The sequence below is a fragment of the Heterocephalus glaber genome, unplaced genomic scaffold (genome assembly GCF_053883595.1).
Source record: "Heterocephalus glaber isolate CG9 unplaced genomic scaffold, H.glaber_assembly_v1.0 deba00001861, whole genome shotgun sequence".
Taxonomy (NCBI): domain Eukaryota; kingdom Metazoa; phylum Chordata; class Mammalia; order Rodentia; family Bathyergidae; genus Heterocephalus; species Heterocephalus glaber.
The window spans coordinates 817544-843759 of NW_028258501.1; the positions used below are offsets into that span (position 1 = coordinate 817544).

At 61.7% G+C, this 26216-nt stretch overlaps 1 protein-coding gene across 6 annotated transcripts; it reads right to left on the bottom strand.

Moving 5' to 3' along the window:
* Positions 1-211: 211 nt before the first annotated feature.
* On the bottom strand, positions 212-24205 carry Flna (filamin A). Of its 6 annotated transcripts, none has more exons than XM_004874990.4 (48): positions 24084-24205; positions 20726-21215; positions 17715-17963; positions 17529-17626; positions 17296-17443; positions 16629-16747; positions 16461-16538; positions 16206-16368; positions 15917-16117; positions 15327-15464; positions 15120-15243; positions 14867-15003; positions 14589-14782; positions 14349-14462; positions 14117-14260; positions 12865-12988; positions 12618-12778; positions 12445-12535; positions 12180-12349; positions 11977-12094; positions 11616-11878; positions 10802-11399; positions 10542-10715; positions 10295-10457; positions 10057-10217; positions 9798-9968; positions 9367-9490; positions 9138-9294; positions 8498-8687; positions 8318-8341; positions 6177-6424; positions 5975-6070; positions 5768-5870; positions 5547-5687; positions 5330-5458; positions 5073-5246; positions 4823-4984; positions 4534-4737; positions 4305-4457; positions 4060-4182; positions 3713-3979; positions 3445-3582; positions 3157-3272; positions 2541-2673; positions 1794-1970; positions 1455-1673; positions 1167-1370; positions 212-666 (listed from the first exon to the last, which is right to left on the bottom strand). In XM_004874990.4, the coding sequence occupies exons 2-48, from the start codon at positions 21096-21098 to the stop codon at positions 479-481; spliced, it is 7944 nt and encodes a 2647-aa protein (XP_004875047.2). In that variant the 5' UTR covers positions 21099-21215; positions 24084-24205; the 3' UTR covers positions 212-478. The 6 variants fall into 6 exon arrangements, with proteins under 6 accessions (XP_004875047.2, XP_087060178.1, XP_087060177.1 ...); XM_087204052.1 differs by having other exon boundaries at positions 24010-24173; XM_087204051.1 differs by lacking the exon at positions 8318-8341.
* Between the last annotated feature and the right edge of the window lie 2011 nt (positions 24206-26216).

The following is a 26216-nucleotide window of genomic DNA, read 5'->3' on the forward strand; positions in this document are numbered from 1 at the left end:
CTCTGCAGTTCAGGTTGGCCTCAAACTCGTGGTGATCCTCCTGCCTCAGTTTACCGAGTACTGGGATTACAGAGCTGGCCCTTTCCTGGACTGAGGCCCAAGACACACAGACTGGGCCTTGGGGCTAGGAGTGAGGAAAGCAAGTGTGCTCACTCCTGCCCTGCTGGGGCCCTTGACCCTGTCCCCACAGAAGCCATAGCCACTCACAGGAGAACGGAAGCAAAACTTTATTCCTCTTGGCCAAGAAGGGGAACTAGCAGGTGGTCGTGAGCAAGACCGTCACCCTCGCCCTCCCAGGACTAAGCAGACAGGCGGCGCCACAGCAGCGCTCCCTCTGCCCAAGTGAAAGCTGAGAGGCTTGCTCAAGGCCGGCCGGTGGGAGGCAGGTGAGCACAGTGGGGCAGGGCGAGGCAGGGCGACTGCGGTGACGGGGAGCAGGGTGGGTGTGGAGACGCATCTCGTGGTGGGCGCTCCCGGCTCAGGGCACCAGGACACGATAGGGGCTGCCTGGGATGTGCTCATCACCCCACTTGACCACCAGCATGTACTCTCCTTTGTCCTTGAGCAGGTAGGAGACACTGTAGAGGCGGCTGCCCACGTGCTTCACTAGGATCTCCTCGCAGGGTGTCCTGGGGCCATGCACCCCCACCAGCAGCATGTTGTTGCCTGAGGCAGGCGGGCCCTCAGTGAGAGCGCCCCTCCTCCATGCCCAGCCTCCCCCCCAGCTCCTCTGGGGCTTTTTTTTGGGGGGGGGCTACCGGAGATCAAACTTGGGACCTTGTGCTTGGCAAGGCAGGCGGCAGAACAACTGAGCTAAATCCCTGGCCCAAGGCGACTTTTTTTTGTTACCAGGGATTGAACTCAGGACCTTGCACTTGTGAGGCAGGTGGCAGCAACCACTGAGCTAAATCCCTGGCCCATTTGTTTTGTTTTTTGAGGCAGGATCTCACTGTGTAGCCCAGGCTGGCATTGAATTCATGGTGATCCTCCTGCCTCAGCCTCCCCAGTGCTGGAATGACAGACGTACACCACCACACCCCACTACAAGGCATTTTCTGGAGGGGCAGAGCAGGCAGGGAGACCCACAGAGGAGGTAGCTCTAAGTGACAGGCATACCCTAAGGGTAGTTTCTGGACCTTCTAGGTGCTGGGCATCCTGCGACCTACCTGCTTTGCTGCAGTCCACTGTGAAGCTGCTCTTCTGGCCCACGTAGGCTTTACTCAGCCCCAGGCCCTTAGCCACCACCTTGCTGGCATCAGCAGGGCCCGGGCCTGGAGCTCCCTGCTGGGGGGCACCAGCGGCCTTGGTCAGAGAGTCTACAAACACTGATGATGTCTCATGGAGGCTGTGGTTACTGACCAGACGGGGGCCTGCAAGCAGAGCAGGTGGCGCTGAGTGAGTGGCAGCCAGAATGCTAGGTGGCAGGTAGGCCCAGAGCCTGCCGCTATGCTCACCTGTGACCTTGGCCTTGAAGGGACTGCCCCCGATATGGTAGGGGCCTCCGTACTTGATGGAGATGAGGTAGCTACCAGGTGCCATGGGGGTATAGGTGACGCGGTAGCCCTCGGGGCACTCCTGGCACTCCATTTTCACCTTAGAAGGGCCATCAATGGTCACAGAGAGGGCACCGGCTCCTGCATTGCTCGTGTTCACGACAAACTCAGCTGGGCTCCCTGGGGGCATGTGAGGTCAGGAAGTCTGCCTCCCTGGCTCGGTGTCACCAGCCTCCCCGCACAGGCTTGTCACCTCCACGCCTCCCGTGGTCACATGGGACACAACACCCACAGACCTACCCGTGACACCGCCTTCCAAGCCTGCTCCATAGGCAGACACCAAGCCTGGGTCCCCTCCATGTCCAGGCTCCCCAACTCGGATCTTGAAGGGGCTTCCAGGAATGTGGGTGCCGTTGAACTTGACATCAATCAGATAGATGCCGTTCTCCCGGGGGATAAAGCGAACAGCATACTTGTCTGAGAAGCGGAGATACATCATGAGTCCAGGTCCCTGTCTGTAGGTACTGAGTGGTATGTGCAAAGGACAGCCCTGTCCTGGCCTCCGAGGCCCCCAGCTCCTTCTGGCCAGCAGCACAGACACCCTGAGGCCTGAAGGCAGCACCCTGAGACAGCCGAAGCCCAGCAGCCCAGCTGGGGCACGAGGGCACTGCAGTCCTCTAGAGGCAACACACCCACCTTGACAGGTTCCCGGGGGCAACCTATCCCCTGGGCTCTAATGGGGCTCAGACTGGCAGGGACTCGCTTTGGACTGAGCACCTTGGGAGAGGCAGCCCTGGGGCGGGACAGTGAGGAACTAAGTCTGTTTTGCAAATGCCACGCCCCTGGCCGCAGGGCCAGGCAGTCAGGTGCCTGGGCTTTGGGTCTCTCTTGGGATACTGCGGAAGCCAGGTCCTGAGGGCTGGGCCATTGACCAGGTAGGGCATCTCAGCTGAGGGACCCAAATCGGTACCTTCCTTTTGCACTCAGCCTGCTTCCAGCCACCCGGACGGGGCCAGGACAGATGGCTGGGTAGGGACAGGGCCTCACCTTGGTCAATCTCTGTGATATAGCACTCCTCCAGGGCTCCTGAGGGGCTGTGTACCTTGGCATCAATCGCCCCCTTGGCCCCGTTCAGGCTGACTGCAAAAGAGGCTGGCTGGTTGACCTTTAGCCCTGACTCCTGGAAGCATAGCAGATGCGGTTAGATGGGGTGGCTGGGCCAGCAAGGCAGGGACGTAGGGACCCCCGAAGCAGAGGCCGTGGGGTCGCACTTACCCATCTGGCATCCCACTTGGTTTAAAGAGGGAGAGCCACTGATCTGTGAAGGCGGCAAGCCACAGGCACACCCCAGCCCCAGCCCCACATGCAGGCCCCGTAGTCACACACACCCAGTGGCAGCACCCAGCGCTGGCAGGCTGTCCCTCTTTAAACCTCAGCCCTGGTGCTCAAGGGGCACGGGCTTCTGTTCAAAGCCTTTAGACCTGAGACACGAGAAAAACTCCACGCGGTTGGCAGGGCACTTCCTGCCAACCCCAAGTGTGGGCTGCGCCCGGCCAGAGCAGAAGCCTGGTGCCCGGAGCTGCCCCAGCAGGGCATTCCTCCGGCGGCTCTGGTCTGGCCTGGCCCAGGAGCCCCAGGCACACAGTTTCTCTCAGTGCCTCACCTGAAGACTAGAAACAGTAAGGCGGCGGGCATCGCCAGACGGTGAGGCCACAGGCACCACGAAGGGGCTGTCGGGAATGTGCTCCTCGTTGAACTTGACGGAGACCTCGTAGTCACCTGGGCGGGGGGAGAGCACGAGGCTGGGCTAAGTGTGTGGGGGGAGCCACACAACTTGGAGGTCCTGCCCATCAGCTTCTGGGCCTCCTGCCCCCCTCCCCAGTGGCCCTGGACCACCACATACACTAGAGCCCCATCTCCTCCAGCCCCAGCCAGCACTGGGCCCCAGTACCTGGTTCCTGGACCACATAGGCCACACCACAGGAGCCATCTTTGCGGTCCTCAAAGGAGATCTCAGCCTTACTGGGGCCCTCGACAGCAATGGCCAGGCCCCCTGCACCAGCTTCTCGGGTCCAGATGCTGAATTCGGCTGTGGGGGAGCAGTGTCCTCATGGAGGGCTGGTCCCTGGCTGCACCGGCTCCAAGCACAGCCGAGAACACAGAGGCCGCTGGCCCCCCGACCCAAACACAAGGCTCTGCTCGGCCACAAGCATGCTTACCTGGCACTCCGGCTTCGGCCCTCTCCAGGCCGGGGCCCCCAGCGCGGACCTTGTGGGCTCCACCTTCTCCCAGGGGCCCCACGGTGAACTGGAAGGGACTCCCAGGCACATGTTGGCCCTTGTACTTCACGCTGACTGTGTGCATGCCCATCTCGGCAGGCACAAAGCGGATGCAGTATGTGTGGTTCTCCCCCTCCACGATCTCTGCTTCGTGGGTCTTTCCTGACGGACTGGTCACCTGGGCTGTCATGTCCTGGATGCTGATTTCTGCAGGTGGGGATGGCCCAGTGAGCAGGAGCCCTGGGCCCCACTGCTGCCACACCTCCCATGCTACCCGAACCCTGTACCAGGGATCTTCAGGCTGAGGTCACAGTGACTGCCAATGTTGGCCACCGACGGGGCTCGTCGTCTGCGTGTGATGCTCTCCTTCACCCGGCCCTCACCGGTCACCTTCACAGAGAAGGGGCTGCCTGCAGGGAGGAAAGGCACCCCACCCCAGCCAGGTTATGGGCTGCAGATGCGTGGCCCGGGGCGTGGAGAGCCGGGTAGCTGCACATGAGGGTGGGGGAGGCTGTGGGGCTGCTGCGCTCACCAGGCACATGTTGGTCGGCAAACTTAATGTTGATGATGTAGTTTCCGGGCTCTGTGGGGCAGTAGGAAACCCTGCACGTGCCATCTTCCAGATCCTCTGTGTTGATGTCCACCTTGCTGGGGCCCTCAATGGACAGGCTGAGTCCACCGTAGCCTGTGGGACAGACAACCCTGAGCCAGGGTGCCAAGCACAGCAGTGTCACCCCAGCCACCAGGCCACCACCACCTACCTGCATCTCGGGTGTCAATGATGAACTCTGCAGGCTCAAAGGTGTGGCCCTCGTGGAGGCCCTGGCCCGATACCCGCACACGGCTGGCATCTCCGATCTCTGACTGGCTGATCACCACAGGGATGGGGCTGCTGGCTACGTGCTGGCCGTTCTTCTTCACATGCACCAGGTGCTCGCCTGTCTCCTTGGGCACGAAGGAGATCCCTGGGCATAGGGCAGGCCATTAGCCGGGAAGGTGCAGCCCCCAGCTCCCTGCTGCTGCAGGTGCCCTTGCCCCTTGCCCTCTTACCCACATGACCATTGCGCAGCCGCTTCAACAGACAGGGCTCCTCCCGGCCGGAGGGGGGCACCACGGTAGCTGTGAGTAGGCTAAGGTCAGTCTCTGAGATGTTGATGGGGATGTCAGCAGCAGAGCCCACCTTCAGGTGGGACATGCGCATGGAGTCGTCACCTGGCAGGAGAGGTGTCCATCAGGGTGCATCCGGCTGGAGACCAGGCCACCCTTGCCTGCTTCTGTCACCACTCCTGGTGCCACCCACCTGTCACCCTGGCCGTGAAGGGGCTTCCTGGGATGTGCTGCTCATTGTACTTGACCAGAATGCTGTAGTCACCAGGCAGCACGGGCAAGTAGGACACACTACATGTCCCATCTTGGTTGTCAGTGCAGCTGATTTCTGCTTTGGAGGGGCCCTCGATGGCCAGTGACAAGCCCCCTGGGGAGAGCCAACAGTGACGGTGGGGGCCGTGGCCAGGGACACACCCAGAGTGAGGCAACCATTCCAGGGCTGCCACTCACCTTCTCCTGCGTCCTTGGTATTGACAGTGAAGGTGGCAGGCTTGTTGACCACTCCATGGGTGAGGCCCGGCCCATAGGCAGTGACATGGCCACAGTTGACATAATCCACATAGAACTGCAAGGGGCTCCCTGAGGCAGAACAGGGGCCACATGGAATGTCAGCCTTGTGTCCCCTGACCCACACTGCTCTGGGACATGGTGGCGTGGGATGGCCTACCTGGGATGTGCATGTTGTCATAGCGGATGTCCATCTCATGCAGGCCAGCTTCACTGGGCGCATAGCGCACAGTCACAGTGCCATCCTTGTTGTCAGTGATGGAGGGCTGTGCCACCTTGCCTGAGGGCATCCGGACCTCCCCTGTGGCGCAGCAAGTCTCAAGTCAGGGCAGCCCACGGGCACAGCCTCACCTCGGTGCCCTTCCCACCCCACCCACTCACCAGTGATCTCGCCCTTCTTGATGGTGAAGGGGATGACCAGGTCAAAGGGCCTCAGGCTGGTAACATCCAGCCCATTGACACCCACCAGGGGCCTCTCTGGGGCCTGCAGTGAAGAGAGGACCCAGGTGAGGGGTTGGGGAGGAGGAAGGATCCCTCGGCACCTGCAGGGCAGAGCCTCCAGGGCTGCCCAGCTGGTCAGTCCCTTACCCAGGTCTGCTGGCCGCCTGGAGTGTAGGGGTACTGTGCAGCCAGCTGCTGAGGCCGCAAGGGGGGCTGCACTGTGGGCTGGTCCCCAGCCAGAGCCTGCAGGACAAAGCAAGAGCCCAACAGCCTCGTCACAGAGGAGCCCGAGAGGGACAGGCCAGGACCTGCTGGCAGCCCTGCCTAGCCATCCCCAGGCCCTCCTTACTGTTACTTGGAAGGGACTGTTGGGCACGTGCTCGCCGCCAAAGCGCACACAGATGATGTATTTGCCCGGCTGTGGGGCCGTGTAGAAGATGTCAAAGGTGCCATCCTCATTCTCCACCACGTCCACATCCACCTCTGAGCCGTCTGGCGTGCACACAGTGCAGGTCACCTTGCCTTTGCCCGCAGCCTTCGTGTCCACAGTGATCACTGTCTCCTCCCCAATCTGGATGGTGGGGCCGATGCCAGCACCTGGGAGGGCAGGGTGGGTCCCCAGAGGGGGGCCAGTGGGTGAGCCTGGTCCCCAGGCTGCTCCTGTTCATCCAGGCTTCTTACTGCGACCACCAAGCACAGCCAGGCCCCTGTCCCCCAAGCCTGATGGCGAGTGGCTTCTCAGAAGGCAGGAAAGATTCTCCTGGCCACTTCCAGCCCCACATAGGAGAGGCACCCCGGAGGGAAAGGAAGGGCCACCCCACCGTGAGCACCTACTGCCACTGCCCCTGCCAACTCAGCCTCAGCCAGCACCTTGGGCGGGGCCCATGGCTGCCGGTGCCCCTGCTGCTGTGCGTGGACGCGGTGAGGCGGAGTCCTGCTGTGGTGGCTGGGGGATGTGACACTTGCCTCCCTCCCCCAAGGCCCGAAGGTGCAATGGCAGTTTCCTGACCACTGAGAAGGTGCACTCAACCCAAGGCTCGGGATGGCCCAGCACAGGCAGGGGTAAGCGGGAGGCGGCAGGTTAGCACCAGGCACAGCAGTTTGGCAGAGCGGGACAGCAGCGGGCAGGTGGGGGAGGGAAGCCCAAGCCACAGCCACCACATGGGGTCGCAAAGGGAGAGCAGCCGAGCAGCCTCTAGGGCCCCAGAGTGCCCGAGGAAGGGGGGACAGTGACGTTATGCCTTGGGCTCAGCCGTGGAGGCTTGGAGGGGCCGTGGGCTGTGAGGCCTGGCAGTGAGAGCACCCTGCAGCCTGGCCTCTGCCAGAAAGCAGCTGGGAGTACCCACCCTGCCAAAGCTAGTATAAGGGGGGTCCCTGGCCAGCCTGCCTATCCCCAGTTCCCCATGGCCGAGGGGTTGCCTAATTCTAGACCTGCTGCCTGCTGCCTATGCTGCCCACACTGTCTTGCTAGTTGCCCAGCCCTATTCCGATGTCCCATCTCCCCACGTGCCCCAGCCCAGCAGCAGGGCTCAGCCATGCCATCCGCTAGGTCTGCATGCTCACTGGGCTCCCACCCAAAGGCCTGCGGCCACGGACCTGGCCCAAGCTGACCCTCTGGCTGGCCTGAAAGTGTTCCGAGGCCCCAAGCTGCTCCTATTCCACACAGTGGGTGGGGAAAGTAAGGCCACTGTCAGTCCGCCCCTTCCCACCTGCCCCCGAAGCCCCTGTGCCCCTGGCCTACACATGGATGTGATGGCCTGCTCTACAGAGCCACCTAGCCTGTCCCCAGACACTAGCTACTCTCTAATCCACTCCCTGGCTACCAGCCCAAGTGCCAGGCCTGCAGCCACCAGAGGCCCTCGAGTGGCTGCTGCTGCACACTGGCACCCTGTGGCGCCCCTGGCCAGGGCAGAAGCCCTATGGCCAGTGGAGGACTGCCTGAATAACGTCACTGCTGGAGGGTGGGGGAAGAGGGCTAGAGTGCACTTTGGGGCTCAGAGGCCGGGCTGGGCCCTGCCATGCTGGCCACCCAAGCAGTCACTGGCGCTTCTGCACTACCAGCCAGCCCCACCCGCTCATGCACCACCCCAGCCTGGGACGCTCAGGCCCCTGGGAGGTGGGGGCCTGGGAGGTGGGGACGGAGGTCTGCGGATCTGACCAGGGCCAGAGACTCTCACTGGGCTGCCTGTACCCGGCACCAAGATCCCCAGACCCCAGGGTCCCCAGCGGGGTACACCTCACCCCAAAGCTCTCAGCTGCAACCCGAGTTCTGGATGGGGAACGGAGGCCTGGTGAGGGGAAGGGCCGGAGCATGCTCAGCTCCAGAAGCCTCGCTGGGCCCCGACCCTCCAGCCTTGTGTGGCCCAGGCTCCCCCACTCAGTCCCTGCCTAGAGCTGCAGCTGGAACTGTCCTGGGCGATACCAACAAGGAGGAAAGGAAGTCGCCCCTCTGGGCGGGGGCATCGGGAGTGGCCCCAGCAAGCAGCTTACCTAGCCCGTGACCTCCGATTGACACTGAGGTGAGAGGGCAGAGAGCAAGGAGAAAGGTCAGGTGAGTCACTCAGGGTGCGGCCCCCACTCCCACACGCCGCCCAAGCAGCGAGCCCTTGCACACAGGCACACCCAAGCCCCGTGCCCAGTGCCACGGTGGCCGCTGGCGGGCTGGCTCACCTGTGACAGTGCACTTGCTGGCATCCCCGGTGGGCACGGCCCGGACTCGGTATGGGGAGAAGGGGATCTCATCGCCTCCGTACTTGATGAGGATGGTATAGCGGCCTGTCACATCTGGCACGTAGGCCACCGTGTACGTGCCATCGTGGTTATCCTGGATGTGTGTCTTCTTGGGCTTGCCTTCAGGGTCCTATGTGACAGAGCATGGGGACGGGAGGGGGTTGGCCTGAGCCTGCCAGGCTGGGGCATCTCTGCTGCAGGGACAGCCACCAAGGGGTTACTTGCCCCTGGCACTGGCCTTTACTTCTTCATGGGCAGAGTCCAGCTTTCCTTGACATGACAACAGGGACCAACTGGGAGCTCCGCCTGAAGGCCTCAGGGCCCTGGCCTTAGAGCTGCCAAGCTGGATGGTTACAGGCGAGGAAATTAAGTCACCACCAGCTTTGATAGCATGCTGGAGGTCAGCAGTGAGCAAATGTGGCCTTGGGCAAGCCCATTCCTGTCACCAGCACCCTGAGGCTCTCATGGCGACCTGCTCTACTGGTGCAGGCCCTGAAGAGCCCAGCGACCCAGACTTGCCTGGGACCTGTGCCCTTTCCCGCTCCTGGAGCCCTGGTGTGGCCTGGGAAAGCACACCTACCGTGATTTGCACAGCCAGCAGGCCCTCCCCAGCGTCCTTGGCATCAATGGTGAACTCCACGGGCAGGCTGGCGGGTACACCAGTGGTGTTGAGCCCAGGGCCGCTGGCCTTCACCTTGCTGGCATCGTGCGTGGGCAGCGCCTTGACCTTGAAGGGACTGTGGGGCCAGGGTTAGGTAGGCAGCCTTTCTGGGGCCCTGGCCTGGCTCCCGGGAGTGGCCTTGTCTCACCTTCGAGGCACCTCTTCCTCCCCATACAGCACGGAGATGCTGTAGGGCCCTTCTCGGCTGGGCACGTAGTTGACTGTCTGGGTGCCATCGGCATTATCCACTACGTCCACAGGCTCCACCAGGCCTGGCCCAGTCCCAGGGACAGAGCATTAGCTGGGTCCCCAGACCACCACTCCCATCCCACTGGATGGCTGGGACTGGCCCCAGGGCTTGGCCTCACAGTGGCATCACCCGCTGGTCTCCAGTAGCATAAGACGTCCATCGGGAGGCCCCTCAGACCCTAGCCCACCCCTCCATTGAGCCACAGCTGACTCCAGGTTTCACCCACTTTGCTGTCACCTGAGGCTCTTGCACCACCTGCCCAGACACCAGACACTGGCCTGGCCTCCAGTCCTCCCTGCTGAGGGGTCACCACCTCCTGACACACTCACCTTTGGGCCCCTGCACTTTGACCTGCAGCGGGGCCACACCAGCCTTGCTGGTGTCCACCTGGAAGGACTGAGGGAGGTTGGCACGGATCATGCCCGGGCTCAAGCCAGGCCCAGAGCACTTGACCTTGGACGCATCTGTCACATCATGCACAGGGACCTTAAAGGGGCTGCCTGGGGATGGGGCAGAGGGACAGCAGCTGGGTAAGACAGAGCAGGGACAAGGGAGCAGTCCTAGCCCCACGCCAGTGACAGCTCTCACCTGGTACTTGGTGTCCTCCATAGGTGACGTTCAGGCTGTAGGTGCCAGGCTCATAGGGGATGTACTCCACTGAGCAGCTGCCATCCTTGTTGTCCATGCAAGACATCTTGGCCTCCGAGGGGCCCTCGACAGCCAGGCCCAGGCCACCTGTGCCAGCTCCCCTGGTCCAAACGGACAGCTGGTCATTCTCAGGGCTCCAAGCTTGCTGGCCACTGAACCTCCCTGGGGGTCCCCTCACCTGGTCTCCACGGTGAACTTGTTGGGCTTGTTGGTGGTGCCACTTTGGATGCCAGGCCCGTGGACACGAACTCGGGAGGGGTCGCAGCCCTCGGTCACAGGCACCTGGAAGGGACTGCTGGGTACAGGGCTGCCGTCATAGGTCACATCCACAGAGTGAAGTCCTAGAGGCAGGCCAGGCAGGTCAGGAGGACACTGGGGTGCCAGCCCCCGCTGCCCACCTGCCCACACGGGGTGCCAGCGCCTACCCTCCTCGTATGGGGTGTATTCCACCTTGTACGTGCCATCGCCACGGTCCTGCACGTAGGTCTCGGTCAGGTTGCCAGAGGGGTTAGCCACGCGGGCCTTAACATGCGGCCCTCCGGTCTGCGTCAGTGCCCGGGCGTCCACACTGAACTCCGTGGTGGCCTCACGGAAGACCCCTGGAGGGGAACGTGGTGGGTGAGGACACTGGGCACTCAGGACCCTAATCCCCATGCTCCTGCCACGCTCCCGGTAGGCCCCTCACCTTGGCCCTCAATCCCAGGCCCATAGCACTGGATGCCTGAGGTATCCACGGCAGGCTCCACCTGTAGCTTGCTAGGGAAGTTGGGGACGGGCTGGCCACCGTACTTGATGGTGACTGTGTAGGCCCCAGGGCAGAGGGGAATGTAAGTGATGGTGTGTGTGCCGTCACCGTGGTCCTGGATGTACACCTCGGCTGGCAGTCCCGCCTCTGAGCAGATCTCAATGGTCAGCTCGGCGCTGCCGGCACTTGAGCAGTCCACCTGGAACTGGCCCACCTCCCCAGCAGTGGCCCGCTCCAGCCCAGGGCCCGAGCACTTGACCTTGGATGCATCGAAGCAGGGCACCACATGGGCTTTGAAGGGTGAGCCGGGGATGTGGGTGTCAGCAAACAGAATGTTGATGTTGTAGTCCCCAGGCTCGGTGGGCACATAGGACACGGAGCAGGTGCCGTCACCATTGTCCAGGCACTCAAGCTGGGCCTCACAAGGGCCTTCCACCGTCAGGCCCAAGCCGCCTGTGCCCGCACCCTTGGTGTCGATGGTAAAGCGGGCAGGGGAGCCTGCACTGCCGCCCTGCAGCCCTGGCCCAAATGCCTTTACCTGGGGAGAGGGGGTCAGACGCTAAGGCTGTGTCACTGTAGCCTACCCTCATCTCTTCCTTCCCCCTAAACTGGACAAGAACAGGCCTGGGCAACCACCCATCTCTCGTCACTCTTAAGGACAAAAGTGAGAAAGTGTGGGCCAGGGAAGATGGGGTGCCCTGTGAGCAGTGAGGGAACACAGGATGCCACCCGCAGGGCCTCCAAAGCCAGTTACCTTGCTAGGCTTGGTGGGAGCCACAGCTTGCAGAGGGAAGGGGCTCCCTGGCACGGGCACACCATCGTAGGTCACCTCCACCTCATAGGGGCCCTCCTCACGGGGCACAAAGCGCACCACACTGTTGTCGGCCCCCAGCCCTGGCTCCACTTTGCAGGGCACCGTCGCACCCGAGGGGCCCACGATTTTGGACGCCACTTTGCCTTGGCCCCCTGCCCCCTTTGACTTGACTGTGAACTCCTGGTCTTTGCCAGCATCCACTTCTGTGGAGAAGATGAGGGGGGAGGAGAAGGTGAGGGCCTGGTCAGGCAGCCTCGGGTGAGGCCCGAGCCAGGCAGGGGTGGGTGCCTCAGCTACTTACTCTCTCCCAGACCGGACACCTTGATCTTGCTCAGGTCCAGGCTTGGAGACACCCCCACCGAGAAGGGGCTCTTGGAAATGGGATCCCCTCCGTAAGTGATGCTGACGCCAACTGGGCCCTGAGGGGTGCAGAGGGTGAGACGTTCAGAGACCCTGGCTCTGCGCCCAGCCCCCACCAAGGGCCCCAGGAGCTCCAGGTGGCACCTGCTGCACCGGAGTGTACTTGACCGTGTAGGTGTTATCGTGGTGGTCGATGACGTCCACGTCCCGCACCGCATCCCCCTTGGCCACCCCTGAGAACTGGACATCCAGCTTGCCTTTGCCGGCAGCCTTCGCGTTGACTGTGAAGTGGGTGGGCTTTCCCAGCTCTACGCCTGGGAGATGTGAGGACCACAGTGGAAGGGGCCACTCAATAGGCTGAGCCCCACCCGAGGCCTCCCCGCCTTCCCCCCAGGGCCCTCGTCCCTACCGGTGCGACTGAGGCCCGGGCCCTCAGCCTTCACCTTGCTGGCATCGTGGGAGGGCTCTACCTTGACACGGATGGGGCTGGTAGGGGTAGCCTACAGGTGACAGGAAAAGAGGTGTGAGGCGGGCAGCACCCCCACACCTGGCCGCCCAGCGCTCGGGAGCAGTGCCACTCACCTGGTCCGCAAAGAGGACCATGATAGTGTAACTGCCAGCACCACGTGGCGTGTACTTGACTGTGAAAGTGTCATTGTCGTTGCGGATAATGTCAAAGTCGATGTCGGCCTCAGCAGGACCCACCACTCCAGGCGCGCACTTGATCCCAATGCTGACATCGCCTGTGGGGGGAGCAGGAGTGGAGGCTGGGACTTTGAGAGAACCTTGCTCACGGGCCCACCTGCCCCTCCCACCAGGTGGGCCTTACCCTGGCCGGCCTCCACGCAGTCCACGGTGAAGTAGGTGGGCTCGTGGGCCTTGAGCCCCGTTTTGGCCACTCCTGGGCCATACACCTTGACCTTGTTCGGGTGGCTACCAGCTCCCACGTTTACCTGTAGGGACAGGAGCAGGTGCAGGGCATGAGCAGTGCCCTTGGGCACCACTGGTTCCCCCAGCAAAGACACAGAGTAACCCTGTGACACCATGTGAGAAACAAAACCCAAGGCCCGCATGAATGCTTGTACTGAATGTCCCTGGGGGTGCAGTTGACAGCAGGCCCAAATTCATACACTCACAGATCCAGCAAGAGAATGGACAGACCCCACACACCATGCACATGCAGGAGGACTGTCAGCCCTAAGAAGGAAGAGGCACTGCTGTGTGTGACACCAAAGGCCACATGGCCTGTGCAGACCCCAGGGGGAGGGGCAAATCCACAGAGAAAGGAAGCAGATTAGTGACTTTCAGGGGCTTGGAGAGGTGACTGTCAGGGTGCGAAAGTTTCTTTGGGAACAATGAAAATGTACTAAACTTAGATTGTAGGAACGGTTGCACAACTCTGACTGTACTAAAAGCTACTTGAGGCTGGGCACGGTAGTGCACAGCTGTGATCCCAGCATTTGGAAGGCCGAGGCAGGGGGATCTGCCATAAATTTGAAGGTAGGCTGGGCTCCATAGTTAGATCAAGGCCAGCCTGAAGTATGTAGCAGGACTCTGTCTCAAAACAACAATGAAAAACTACTTGAAATGGGGGAGTTGTATGGTGTGCAAACTCCATCCTGTTAAAATTGGTACAGAAGCCGGACATGGTGGCACATGCCCATTACTCTGGCTACTTGGGGTCTAAGGCAGGAGGACTGATTTTGAGGCTGCAAGGGTGACTTAGGGAGAAGCTCATCTCAAAAACAAAGACTGAGCCAGGCATGGTGGTACATGCCTGTTTTCCCAACGCTTAGGAGGCTGAAGCTAGACTGCTGTGAGTTCAAGGCCAGTCTGTACTGCAAAGCAAGACCCTGTCTCAAAAATCTAAACCAAGGGCCGGGGATTTAGCTCAGTGGTGCCTCACCTGCCTCACAAGCACAAGGTTCTTAGTTTGATCTCCAGTACAAAAAAAAAAAAATCCAAACCAAGCCAAACCAAACCAAACCAAACCAAGCCAAGCCAAGTCAACCAACAACGACAATCTTAGAGAGAAACCAACGGCTCTGGGGAGCCATGCGAACGTCTGCGGCCAGGCTTACCCGGAAGGGGCTGCTGGGGATGCTGACACCGCCCCATGACACCATGGCAGTGTGCTTCACTGGCTTCCTGGGCACGTAGGAGCAGCTATAAGTGCCATTGCCATTGTCCTTGACTGACGCCTCCACGAGGCAGCCCTCATTGTCCTACAAGGTAGGCAAGAGCAGGTAGTCTGCTGGCCAGTGCCCAGGCCTGGGAGCCTGCCCACTGTCCCCAGCATGGGTAGAATCCCACCTGCACTTGGACCCGGAGTGGGGCCTTCCCACCAAGCTTGGCATCCACTGTGAACTCAGCTGGTTTGTTGACAGCCACACCAGTCTTTTCCAGTCCAGGCCCACGTGCCTTCACCTGGTTAAGAGATCACCCAGACCTCAGGTGTCATAAGCTGGGCAGGGCCCCTAGGTCACAGGATGGCAGGAGCTGGGCCCAGGAGCCCTGCCCGAGACAGAACGGCAGTGTGGGTGCAGCCCTTACCCGGTCTGGGTGGAAGTCCTGGGGGGCCTCACGGATGTCAGCCATGAAGGGGCTAAGGCGGATGTCCTCGCTGTTGCACAGCACGTGCACAGCATACTCGCCAGGCTCCTGGGGCCAGTAGCGGACGTCGCAGGAGCCATCACCCTTGTCGTCACATTCGATCTTGGCCTGTGACGGCCCTTCCACCGAGAAGCCTGGCAACGACCCCCAGCCCCGTTGGTGCCTTGAAGGTTCAGGGGGGCCCCCATTCCGTGCGCACCCCCACGCCTCTGACTCACCTAGGGTGCCCACGTCATCCCCGATGGCCTCTACCACGAAGTCAGCTGACTTGCCAACGACGCCGCCCTCCAGCCCGGGGCCCCAGGCCCGCACCTTCTGATTGCCACACTCAGTGCCCACTTTCACCTCAAAGGGGCTACAAATTAGAGGGCCACACGGAGATACTGAGAGGCACTGCCCTGCTGGGACCCGTCCTGCGCCCAGCGGTGCCTCCTCTGCAGGGACACGGGGCGGGGGTACCAGCAGCCTCACCTGCGCCCGATGTTCTGGCCACCCCACGTGATGGTGACGGTGTATGTGCCTGGGACAGTGGGGTAGTACTCAAAGCCATAGACGCCATCACCCAAGTCCTTCTGCTTCACACGTTCCTCTCCCTCTGCCAGGACACCAAAGGCTCAGGCCCGCCCAGCAGTACTCCAAGGCCACTGCTGTCCACCCCTACTGGCAGACCCCACTTACTGGGGCCCTTCACGGTGATCTTGAGCTCCCCGCTCCCGGCGCCCTTTGTGTACACCTTGAAGTCAGCCATCTCCTTTACCCGTACCCCCTTGGGCTGCAGGCCCCGGCCGACAGCACGGCAGGCAGCTGGGTTGCAGGCTGTGGGCAGAGGGGCCAGTAAGCTGCTGGGGTTGGCAGGACCCCTCCTGGCCTCCCATACACCCAGGCTGTCAGGACCTGAGGGGCCCCAGGGCACATGCAGGACAGAAGGAGAAGGGCCGGGCCCCAGGCCCTGCATCCCAGCTGGACACCAGCCCAGAGCACCCCGCCCCAGGAGGAAAAGGAGCCAAGTACCGTGGGCCCAGTGGGCAGAGCAGAGAGCAGCAGGTTTCTAGACAGCTGGAACGAGCTCTTCCGAAGGTAAAGCGTGGAGAGAGAGATGGACAGGAGAAGAGGAGGAGGAGGAGGAAGGGCCCCAGCGGGGAGGAAAGACAGTGTGCGCCCAGACAGTGTCAGCTCGAGCCCAGGTGCGGAGCTGGGCTCCTCTCCCGTGGAGGCCCAGGCTGCAACACCCCGGCAGGGTGGGGCGGGATGGGCAGGGCCCGGCCTACCTTGGCCAACAGTGACAGTGTACGGGCTGCGAGGGATGGGCACCCCGGAGAAAGTGACGTGCACCGTGTGGGTGCCCTCCATGGTGGGCTGGTAGCTGCAGCGATATGTGCTGTCCCCCCGGGCCTCCAGCTGAGGTTCCACTGTGCCTTTCTGTCCTGCAGGGTCCTGGATCACAGCTTCCACCTCCCCTGTGCCAGCTCCTGCCACAGGGCACAGGATCAGAGCCCAGTCTCTGCATGGCTCTCCCCAGGCTGGGCTGGGCCAGGTGGCCAGGTGGCAGCCCCTCACCTGCTGTGAAGATCTCAAAGTAGGTGGTCTTGTTGGCAATGTTGCCACTGGGCTCCAGGCCAGGGCCCTGGGCAGTTACCTTGCTGGCATCGCCCTGTGACTTGTCCACATACACCTCAAAGGGGCTCTTGGCGATGTGCTGCCCGGCAAAGAGCACAGTCACCTGTCCCCAGGACAAGCAGGCCGTGAGAGTAGAGTGGGGACCCTCCAGGCCCTGCCCAGGGCCACCAGCCTGCCCGTGAGCTGAGGGCTTACCTTATGAGTCCCCGTCACTTCAGGGACATACCAGACAGAGAAGGTGCGGTTCTTGTCATTATTGGCGGTCACTTTTGCCTGTGGAGGAAGGAGCCCCTGAGCCTTTGCTCAGAGTGGCCCATCCAGAGGGGGTACAGAAGGCCCTGCCCTGCCAACGGGTGACGCTACCTCCTCCTGGTGTCCGGCGGGGTCCTCCACATACACCAGCACCTCCCCCTGGCCAGCGCTGCGGGTCTCCACGGTGAACTCTGCCCGCTTCTTCACCATATTGCCCGTGGGTTCAATGCCTGGCAGGGCAGTCAGCAAGCAGGACGGTGAGGCAGGCGGAGCACCCTCCCCAGGGCCCCCAGGTCAGGGTGAGTTCTGTCAGCACAAACCCCAACACCAGAGCCTGGCTGCAACCCAGCGGCCTGGACAGGCCTGTGCCTGTCTTCTGGAATGCTCCGCCTGTGTGCCGCTGGCTGGGTTGCCCAACCTTGCACTTGGGCCTTGTTTCTGCGTGATCTGAGCCCTGCGGCTCCCTGTCCATTATCCGTTTTGCCTTTTTTTTCTGAGACAAGGCTGATCCTCCTGCCTCAGCCTCCTGAGTACTACTATGACAAGACAAGTATGTGCCACCACGCCCAGCTCCCTGTTCCCTCGCCCTGAGGCATGCCATAGGCTCCAGTGCCTCCAGGAACTGAGTAGTGCACTCTTGAAAGTGACCAGTTCTGACTAGCCCTGACCCATACCATCTGACTCATGAGCGGCAGGTTATCTGGTCCCCTCACTGTCACATGGCCCCTGGGAAGGACATCAGCACATGGGAGCGTCCCAGCCAGCCAGGTGCCCTCACCTGGCCCGTAGGCTCGGGCTTTCTTCGGGTTGAGTTTGGGCCGCAGAGGGGCCCCCGGCTTCAGCTTCGCCTTGGGGAACTGGGACAGGTAGGTCATGACAGAATGCTCATCCACATTGGGGTCCACGATCTCCTCTGGGGTGATAACCTGACACAAGCAGAACGCAGTGGCTGCTGGGCCTCTCAGCACACATGCACTCTCGACACCCCAGGGCAGGTGGGCAGAGCCATACCTGAGGGATGCCCAGCCAGTCATCTGCCTGCTGCATGGCCTCCCGCGCATTATTCACAGGCTTGCTGGCATCCCAGGAATCCCAGTCAGGACACAGGCCTGTGACATGGGGAAGGCCACGCTGTGAGCAAGTCCATGTCCCCCACAAGCAGCCTCAGCCAATGCAGCCCACCCCTGTGCTTCTCACCTGGAGCACAGCTGTCGACCAGGGCTCCCAGGGCCCGGCCGCTCTGCCAGTCCCGACTGAAGTTGGTGATGGGCAGCTGTGGCAGCTTGTTCTGGATCCAGCCCAGCAGCCTCTGCTTGGGGGTCTGCTTCTTGGCCTCCTCATCTTCCTCCTCATCCCACATGGGCATAGAGATGGAGTAGTGCAGGATCAGCGTCCAGATGAGGCCCAAGATCAGCTTCAAGTTCCCATCCACAATGGCCTTGCTGTCTATGGGGCAAAGGAGGCCTTGGGGGTGGTGCCCACACATGGCCCAGGCCTCTCTTAGGCAGCAGAGCCAGAACCTGGCAGCCCAGGGAGCTTCTGGAAGGGATAGGACCTTCTGGCTAGGGGGCTATGGAGAAGACGTCCCTGCCATAGGCTTCATGGGCACTCAAGGGGATGCTCCAACCAGAAGGGGACACCCATAGACACAAGATGACAATATGGTGCAGTAGGGGACAACAGAGGACACCCACAAGGTAGCATTGTGTCTCAAAGGTGGGAACCCACACACCTCAGTCCAGGGCTCTCTGGGAAGGAGCAGCCCAGCCCCACCTGGCCTAGAGCCCAGGGCCCCTGACCTCAGAATGGGCTGGGGATGAGGAAGAGGAAGGCCAAATGGGCAAAGGCCGGTTGGGAAACACAGCTGCTGAGGCAGGGAGGGTGGGTAGGTGGGGGGTATGAGGGAGAGGAAGTAGAGAGGTTGGGCAAGGACCCTTGGGTGAAGGGGCGTGAGCCATACCCCTCCCCACTTCCTGGCTCTATTGGCGGGGGTGACAGGAGGAGGGGCCAGGGCTGTAGTGGGGGAGCCCCCAGCAGTGGGCCACAGCGCCCTCCTGACTCATGGGGGCCTGTAGGGAACCACTGAGGTGGTGCAGCAGGAAACACTGTAGGGCCTCCTTGCCAGCAGGAGGAACAGGGAGGGGCCGAGTGAGCCAGGGCTTGTGCCCAAGGTCCCCTTGGGAGCTTGAGGGAAGGGACCTGGGTGGGGTCCCTCTGTCCTGCTGCCTCAGCAGAATCCTACTCAGCTGCCACCCTCCACCCACCCTACTTGCCATCTAACGGGCCTGAGGCCTCGGGTGGCTGCCATGCTCACCACAGGGGAAGTGGTTAGGGCAGGCACCCTGCACCCCCATCCCCATGGTAACTGCTTTGTGCCACACCCAAGGCCACCTCTGGGTCTCAGTCTTCTCAAGGGTGGGTGGCTTGGGTGGGGCAGGTTTTCTAAGAGCTCATCTTTGCAAACCCTGCTGGGCTCCCCTGTAATCAGAGGATACTTGTCAAGTGACTCAACTGGGAATGGGTGGGGGGCCCAGCGAGGAGGAGATGGGCTCATCAGAAGGGCCCCTGTGCCAGGTGGCCTCCTGTCCACCGGGCAGCACCTGGAGGGCCAGACAAGCCGCCAGAAGCAGAGGAGCCTGTCCTGTTCCCAAACAAGTTGGTCCCAGCTCCTCACTGCAGCCTCTCGTGGTCCCCAAACAGTGGGAAGATGGGGAGGGGTTTGGAGGAAACCAAGGACAAAGGGCCGCCAAGGCTTCCCATCAGGCCCTATCCGGGGTCCTGGGTCCAGTACGAGAGCCCTCCAGAGGCCAGCAGCCCTCAGTGACCTCCAAGTGGGTAGCAGGACCAGGCCCACAAGCCCTGTAGGTAGCCCCCCCTCCACATCAGGGGGACCCGTGCCAGCCTTGTCCCCCACCCCTGAGGGAGGGAAGCCGGCCCAGTGGGATGGCCCCACCCCCTCTCACCCCCTTTCCCCAGCCCCTGGGTCAGCCAACCCCCTCCCTCCCCTAATCACTGCTGCTTTCCAACATTTTTTTGCCTTATATGGCAAAGCTCTGGGAACTAGGCCTGCTCCAGCCAGCTCACTAGAAGGAGGAGAGAAGGGAGGAGACCCCCCCCAAGAGCTGGGGTGTGGCCTGTCTCCCCACATCCGGTTACCCCCCCACTCAGAAGTGACTCAGCTTGCCTAGACTGAGGCTAGGACTAGGGGGTGGCGTTCCAAAGAAAGATCTTGGCTCCTGGGACCTACTCCCCACCCCAGGGCCAGTGGAGTGGGAGTCTTGGAGCCTGGACTTCTTGGGCTCAGCACGTACCATCCCAGGGTCATAAAAGAAAAAGAAAAGTATGTCAACTTCGTACATTGTGTTCCACATCTCCCCCAAGTCACCAATTCCACTACCTGGCCCTGAGCAGCCCCATCTTGAGAAAGGCACAGGATGCTCCAATAGGCCTGGCCAATGCCAGCCTCTCCAGCCCAGTGACAAGGACACCAGACTGGCAGTGAGCCTGGTGCACGCTGAGGCACCTTTCTAGATGCACAAATCCTTTGCCTACGTGCGAGTTTGGCCCGCGAGGAACAGGAAAGTTGGTGTCCCAGCTAACCACAATCCAGGTGCCTTTGCTCAACCACACCCAACTCACTTTGGGTGCAGTTTTAGGAGTCAGGGTTCTCTACACACACACACACAAACACACACACACACACACACACCCGTTGCCCTGGGTCTTAGACGGGGATTAGAACCATCTGCTGCAACGGGGAGATCCATCTTCCAGGACAGAAACCAAAGCACCCTAGACAATGGGACCCCCCCCCACAAGCTCCAACTCCCACTTTAGAGCCGCTGGTGCCACAGGGCTCTCTCGGAGCTGAAGTGTTATAGCCGCAGAGCTGGTGCCTTCCCGTCCTCGGGGAAGGGGCACGGCGCTCAGGGCCAGGAGCCCCGCCAGTGCCCGCCCGCCGCCCCAACCCACCGCTGCTGCAGCGGCGGGGGCGCGGCCCGGGGAGGATGTGAGCTCAGCCTGGGCCGGGGCCAGCAGGGCACATAGCGGCTCGCACGCTCGGCCGGCCAGCCGCGCGCCTTTGTTCTCAGGCCGCGCGCAGCCCGACCGCGGTTCGGTTCGGCGACGGGGAGAGACTCTGGGAGGGGTCGCTGGACAGGGGATGGGAGGATGCGCAGACCCCCACCCTGGGACGCCCGCGCCCTCACCGATTGACACGAGCTTGATGCTCTCGCGGTCCAGGAACTCGAGCGCCACCGACACGTTCTCCAGCTGCATCTGGCGGAAGGTGGGCCTCTGGTTGTGCTTGCGGTGCATCTTCTTCTGGCTCAGCACCTCGAGCAGCGCTATGAGTCGCAGCCCGTCACTCAGATCCGTCTGCAGGTTGGCGATGCGCTTGCTCACGCATTTCAGGTGCTCGTTGCACCACCGCGTGAAGGTGTTCTGCTGGATCTTCTTCCACGGCGCATCCTCTGCCAAGTCCTTCTCAGTAGCCGGCATCTCGGCGTCCCGCGTGTCGGCAACACCGCCCGGAGCCGCGCCTGCCGCGCTCTGGCCGGACCGGGAGTGGGAGCTACTCATTTTGAGGCGCGAGGAGTCGGAGGGGCGGTGCTGCAGCCTCGGCTAGGGGGACGGCCCTTTAGTTAAAGTTGCAGGCACCGCAGCGCGTGAGAGGCGAAGCAGAGAACAGAGGTTGTGCTGTGGAGAGAGCGAGCCCTTTAAATGCGGGCGAAGGGCGGGGCCAAAGGCGGGGCTCTTGTGGGCGGGGCCCGCCCCCTCCCCCGCCCCCCCCCGTTGGAATGCCGTGCAAAGCCCCCCACCCCCACCCTCCGGGCGCCGGCTGATAAGATCCGACTGGTGCTCCAGGTCCTCGGCCCGAAGGGACAGGCAGGAGAGGAGAGGCACTTAGGCCCCGTAACCTCTGCGCCAGCGTCGCAGGAAACGCACCCCGGAGCCTGGAAAGGCTGAGCAGGGTCTGGCGCAAGACCGTGGTCTCCAGCAGGCACGCCCATACAAGGGACTTTTTCCCTCAGGCCCCTGCGTGGGGTGGGGCTGATGGGGTCCCTGAGTCACTTAGGCTCCGCCTCATCTCTTTACCATCTATCGCAGACACGTCCCGCCCCAGCCCGGGCTCCAGACCTAGAGTTCCCGGCCGCACCCCGGAGGGCAGCGGTGAGAGGCGCCCGGTCCCAGTGCGCTGCACCAGGACGGAGGCTGTCGCCCAGCCGGGAGCCCACGCGGCCCCCAGCTGCCTTCCTGGCCCGCTCGACTCTCGTCGCGCACCTGCGCCCACCAGCTCCCCCAACCTGCGGCCTCGCTTCCCCGGGAGGAAATGGGGCGCCGGGCCAAGAGGCCGCCGGCGGCACTCCGGGGGCCGAGCGCACAACCTTCGCGGGCGCGAGCACCGGCACAGCGCGCCCCGTGGTGCGAGCAGGCAGATGGCGGTGCTGCCCAACCCTGCGCCGTGTGTGGGCCTCTGGGCCGGGCTGTGGGCGCATGGCCACAGGGGGCTTCCTCTCCTGGCGAGTGGCCCTGAACCAAGGGACCCAGGTGGTGGCCGGGCAGGGCACAGAGGGCCGTGGACTTGGAGACCCAGAGGAGCCTGCTCAGGAGTCCCCATAAGGTTTGGGACCAGGTTGAGCAACTGGATGGAGGGGTTCAGGTTCAGTGTCAGGTATAGAAGGAGCTTGGGAAGAGGGGCAGGGGATGGAGGGAGAGAAACAGGCTGCTTAGGAGCCTTGGCTCTGTCCCCAGAATAATGGAAAGCGCTTCATGGAAAGGTAACTTTCTGGAAGATAATCCTGGATCTGAGACAGAGGCTCCTGCACTGAGACGCACAGGGACGAGGGACTGTGGGGAACACTCATGTCACCCTCTTCGGCCCCCAGAGAAGTAAACCTGCCTACAGCTTCATCCCACCTCTGGGCTTCTCCTCTCTAGAGTGTTCCCTTCTCTGTCTTTTTTCCAGCAAGGCAGACCTCTCCCTACTGCCCCATTCTAGTGCTGATCTACCTTCCGAAGACCAGCAGAGGAGGCCCCAGGTTGGCCAGCATGTCATGCCCAAATATGGTTAGCTCTCCCCCAGCCTGCTTGTCTGCACTGGCCTTAGTCCCAGGGGGCATCTCTCTGCCCAGCTGTTGTGCACTCACTCGGGGCTGCCTGTATGCCACTGCTTTTCCTACCATGAAGGTGGCAGAGGACAATTACATTTTCTGCACTGAAGCCCACTTTCTCTACCTGCTCCCCCTGCCCCGCCCACCTTTACACACACCTGCACAAAATGCACCCGAGTGTGAGAGCTGGGGAGGTGACATGAAGCACTCTAGGGGGATGAGTTTGGAATTGTCCTTCTAGTCCCCCTCCCCCACTAGAAAGTAAGTTCCCAGGGATGGCATTGCATTGAGAAGTGATTCTCCAAGTGCCACCCAGCTGGGTCATCTGGGTTCATTCCTTAATCTTCAGACAACAAGAACACTAAGTCACAGTAACTGACCAGTAGTCAACTGCAGCAGAGCAAACGAAACCTGGTTGTCCGGGATTCTGGCCCCAGGTTTGGCTCTTTAGGGGAAAGAGGGAATGGGAGGCTAGAGGGTTCTTGTCCCCAGGACATAGCACCACCACCAGATGTCGCCCCATCCCCAAGCCCCCTGCTTCCAGGAGCCCCAGGATGCCAAAATCCAGTTCTTTCATATTTTCCCTTATTTGGAGTAGATTCTTGGAAGTTGGACACACCCCACCCACTGCCCCACCCCCGGTCCCAGACCCCAGGCCAGGCTGCCCCATGGGGAGCTGGGACCCTGGGCTGGGGGCCCCAAGGAGCCTTTTCCAGGCCTGTGTAGCCAGGGGGTGCCATGAGGGGAGGAAGATCGGCCAGGTGAGGGGACAGGGTTGGCAAGGCAAGTACACGTGTGACAGGCCAGGGCACCCATTTCCTGAGCCCCCACCTTGCTGTGCGGCCTGCAGCACATACGAATGGGCTGCCGGGGGTTCCACCGACTCCTCCAGCCCTGAGTGGAATCAGGTATCCAGGGATGCTGCTGCCTACATTCTGGCTGGCAGAGAACATCTGTCTCAGAGCCAATTTGGGACAGGGTCCAGGGCCACAGTCCCAGGGCCCAGCCTGGCCACAACCCCAACACAGCTCCCACAGGGTGCAGCAGCCCCTAACCGGATGCCCTGTACCCAAAGAGGCTGGCACCCTGAGGACTGGCACCAGCAAGTGACCCTCTGTACCCCTTAGCCCTGGCTCCAAAGTGTCCTTCCAGGTGATCACCCATCGTCATCCCACACAATGTCCCTGGTTCAGAGAGGCATGGGGTGGCCCATCTTTCAGGGGCTGGCACCCATCTCCTGGCAATCCCTGATGCCCTCCCCTCTCTCAGGTCCCCAAGGACCACAAGCTCCCAGAATAGTGACAAAGACCTGGGGTCGTGAGCAAGCTCTGGCTGGGTCCTGGGGCTGCGCACCCCAATCTTCCTGCCTCTCTGCCCACCTTTGTCACCTGGGTCCCCGACCCGCGAGCGGCGCGACAACCTTCGGGCGTGGAGCTGGCCGCGGCGGCCTCACCTGCTGTCCCCGCGAGCGACGGCAACGCGCGGTGGCGCCTCGCTCGCGTCCCGGCCTCCGCCGCGTCCGCTGCACCGCGCACCTCCACGCGAATGGGCCGCCGCGCCCGCCTTCTTGTTGGCCGCATCCCCGCCCTGCGCCCGCCCGCGCCTGGCCCGGCCCGGCCCGGCCCGGCGAGAAAGCCTTAATTGGTAATATCGCCCGGGAGCCGGGGGGCGCGCCAGGAGCTTCTGCGACGCCGCCCCCGGGATGAGCTCAGCGCTCCGAGAGGCTGCCGGCCAGGGAGGGGGCGCCCAGCACAGGGGGTCCGCGGGGCCACGTCTAGGTGACCTCAAGGGCACAGCATGGCCACCTCCTGCAGGGAACCACCTCGTGTTGTGGCCTTCTGTCCCTACCCTAAAGCCCAGGTTGGCCGCACACAGGTCCGATTCTGCCTCAGCCAGGGGCAACGTCTGCTGGCACTGAGAGCTGGACAAACTTTCAGGCTTCCAAGATGTAGCCCTTGAGGACAGGGTCCTCTCAGTGCCACTAGGTGTGGCTTCAAAGTGTAGGGTGTGGCGTGGGGGTGCAGCCAGAGCCCAGTGTCTGAAGCTGCCAGGCCCAGCCACACCCAAGCACTGGCGGACCCCCCCTTCTACGTGCCCATTTCCTGGTAGCTTCAGATTCAGCTCAGATGCCCCTTCCCACGGGGACGCCACATACAGTGGCATCGTTTTAACATCTGTGTGCAAATCCCAATAGGAGCTACATCTTACATCCTGAGCCAGCACATGCTCGAGCACACACGCACATAAACATCTCACAAAATGACATTTTCCCTTACTCTGGTATGTTCTAAAAAGACAGCTGGATGTGGTGGTGTATGGCTGTCATCCCAGCTCAGGAGGCTGAAGCAGGAGGATCACCACTAGTTTGAGGCCAGCCTGGACTACATAGTGAGACCCTGTCTCAAAAAAACAGAGAAAAAGGGAGGGGACAAAAATGAAAGGAGAATGGAAATAGAATAGGGAGGAAAGATAGAAGGGCTTGGTGACAGCTGCCAAATGAGTTTGGTCATCTACAGTTTAACACCAAGAGCAAGGTGCTCATCACTTCTGCGCGGCTGCTGCATCCCCTCCCGTACTCACTTGCCACGGCAGTCTCCCGTGGGAGCCCTCCCTGGGGAGGCCAGGGCACGATCTTCACTTGTGACACCAGGGGGCTGAGCTCAGGCCCCTCAGTCTATGAGGCGGCTGCGCTGGGGTTCATGGCCGAGGCAGTCAGGCAGGGGTAGACTAAGTTAGGGGAAGCCCAGAAGAGGGCGTGGCTGTGTGGCTGAGACCTAGGCCCCACGGAGTTTGAATTCTGCACACAGCTGCTGCCCACTGCACGTACTCTGAACACAGGCCATTCTGTGCCTCAGCTTGTGCCAGGAAGGTTTGTGTCGCACTGACTGTTCCTCACTGAAGATCTTAATAAAGATATCTTTTCCTTGTGTTGAAGAAATCCCCCCCACACTCTTTTGAGACTGTGTCCTGCTATGTAGTTGAAGCTCGCCTTGAATCCATTATGTAGCCCAGGCTGGCCTTGAGCTCACAGTGATCCTCCTGCCTCAGCCTCCTGAGGGCTGTAATGACAGGTGTGCACCACCATGCCCTGCAAGAAGCATCCTCATGTAGACTTTTTCCTTCTAACTTCATTCTTGCTGGGATTCTACAACATACAACTCAGAAGCCATTGCTATCCTTAAAGACTCACTTTTCTTATTCTTGACTCAGAATTGGCTGCTCCCAAGCTCTTTCCCCCCTGGCTGCACCCCAATCTTACTCTGTTTGCCCTTCCCAGAGACCCCTAGAATGCCTCTCAGGGGACTCCTGCCCAAGAGGTCTCTGCAGCTCTGCCAGGTCACTGCCCAGAGAACTGGGTGCTGGCCAGGTGTGCCACTTCCTGGGGCCCTGGGAGAGCTGCTCCACCCTGGAACCCAGTTCCCCTCTGGAGGATGGGGAGGGTGGTCTCAGGTCTGGTGGGAGGGGGTTTCTGGTCAGCATGGAGCTGTGGTACCATGGGGCTACTTAGGCTTTGGGTCCCATGGGGTAGGCACAGGAGGGCCACCATGACTCAGCTTGATAGTGCCACAGTTGAGGGACCATGTGG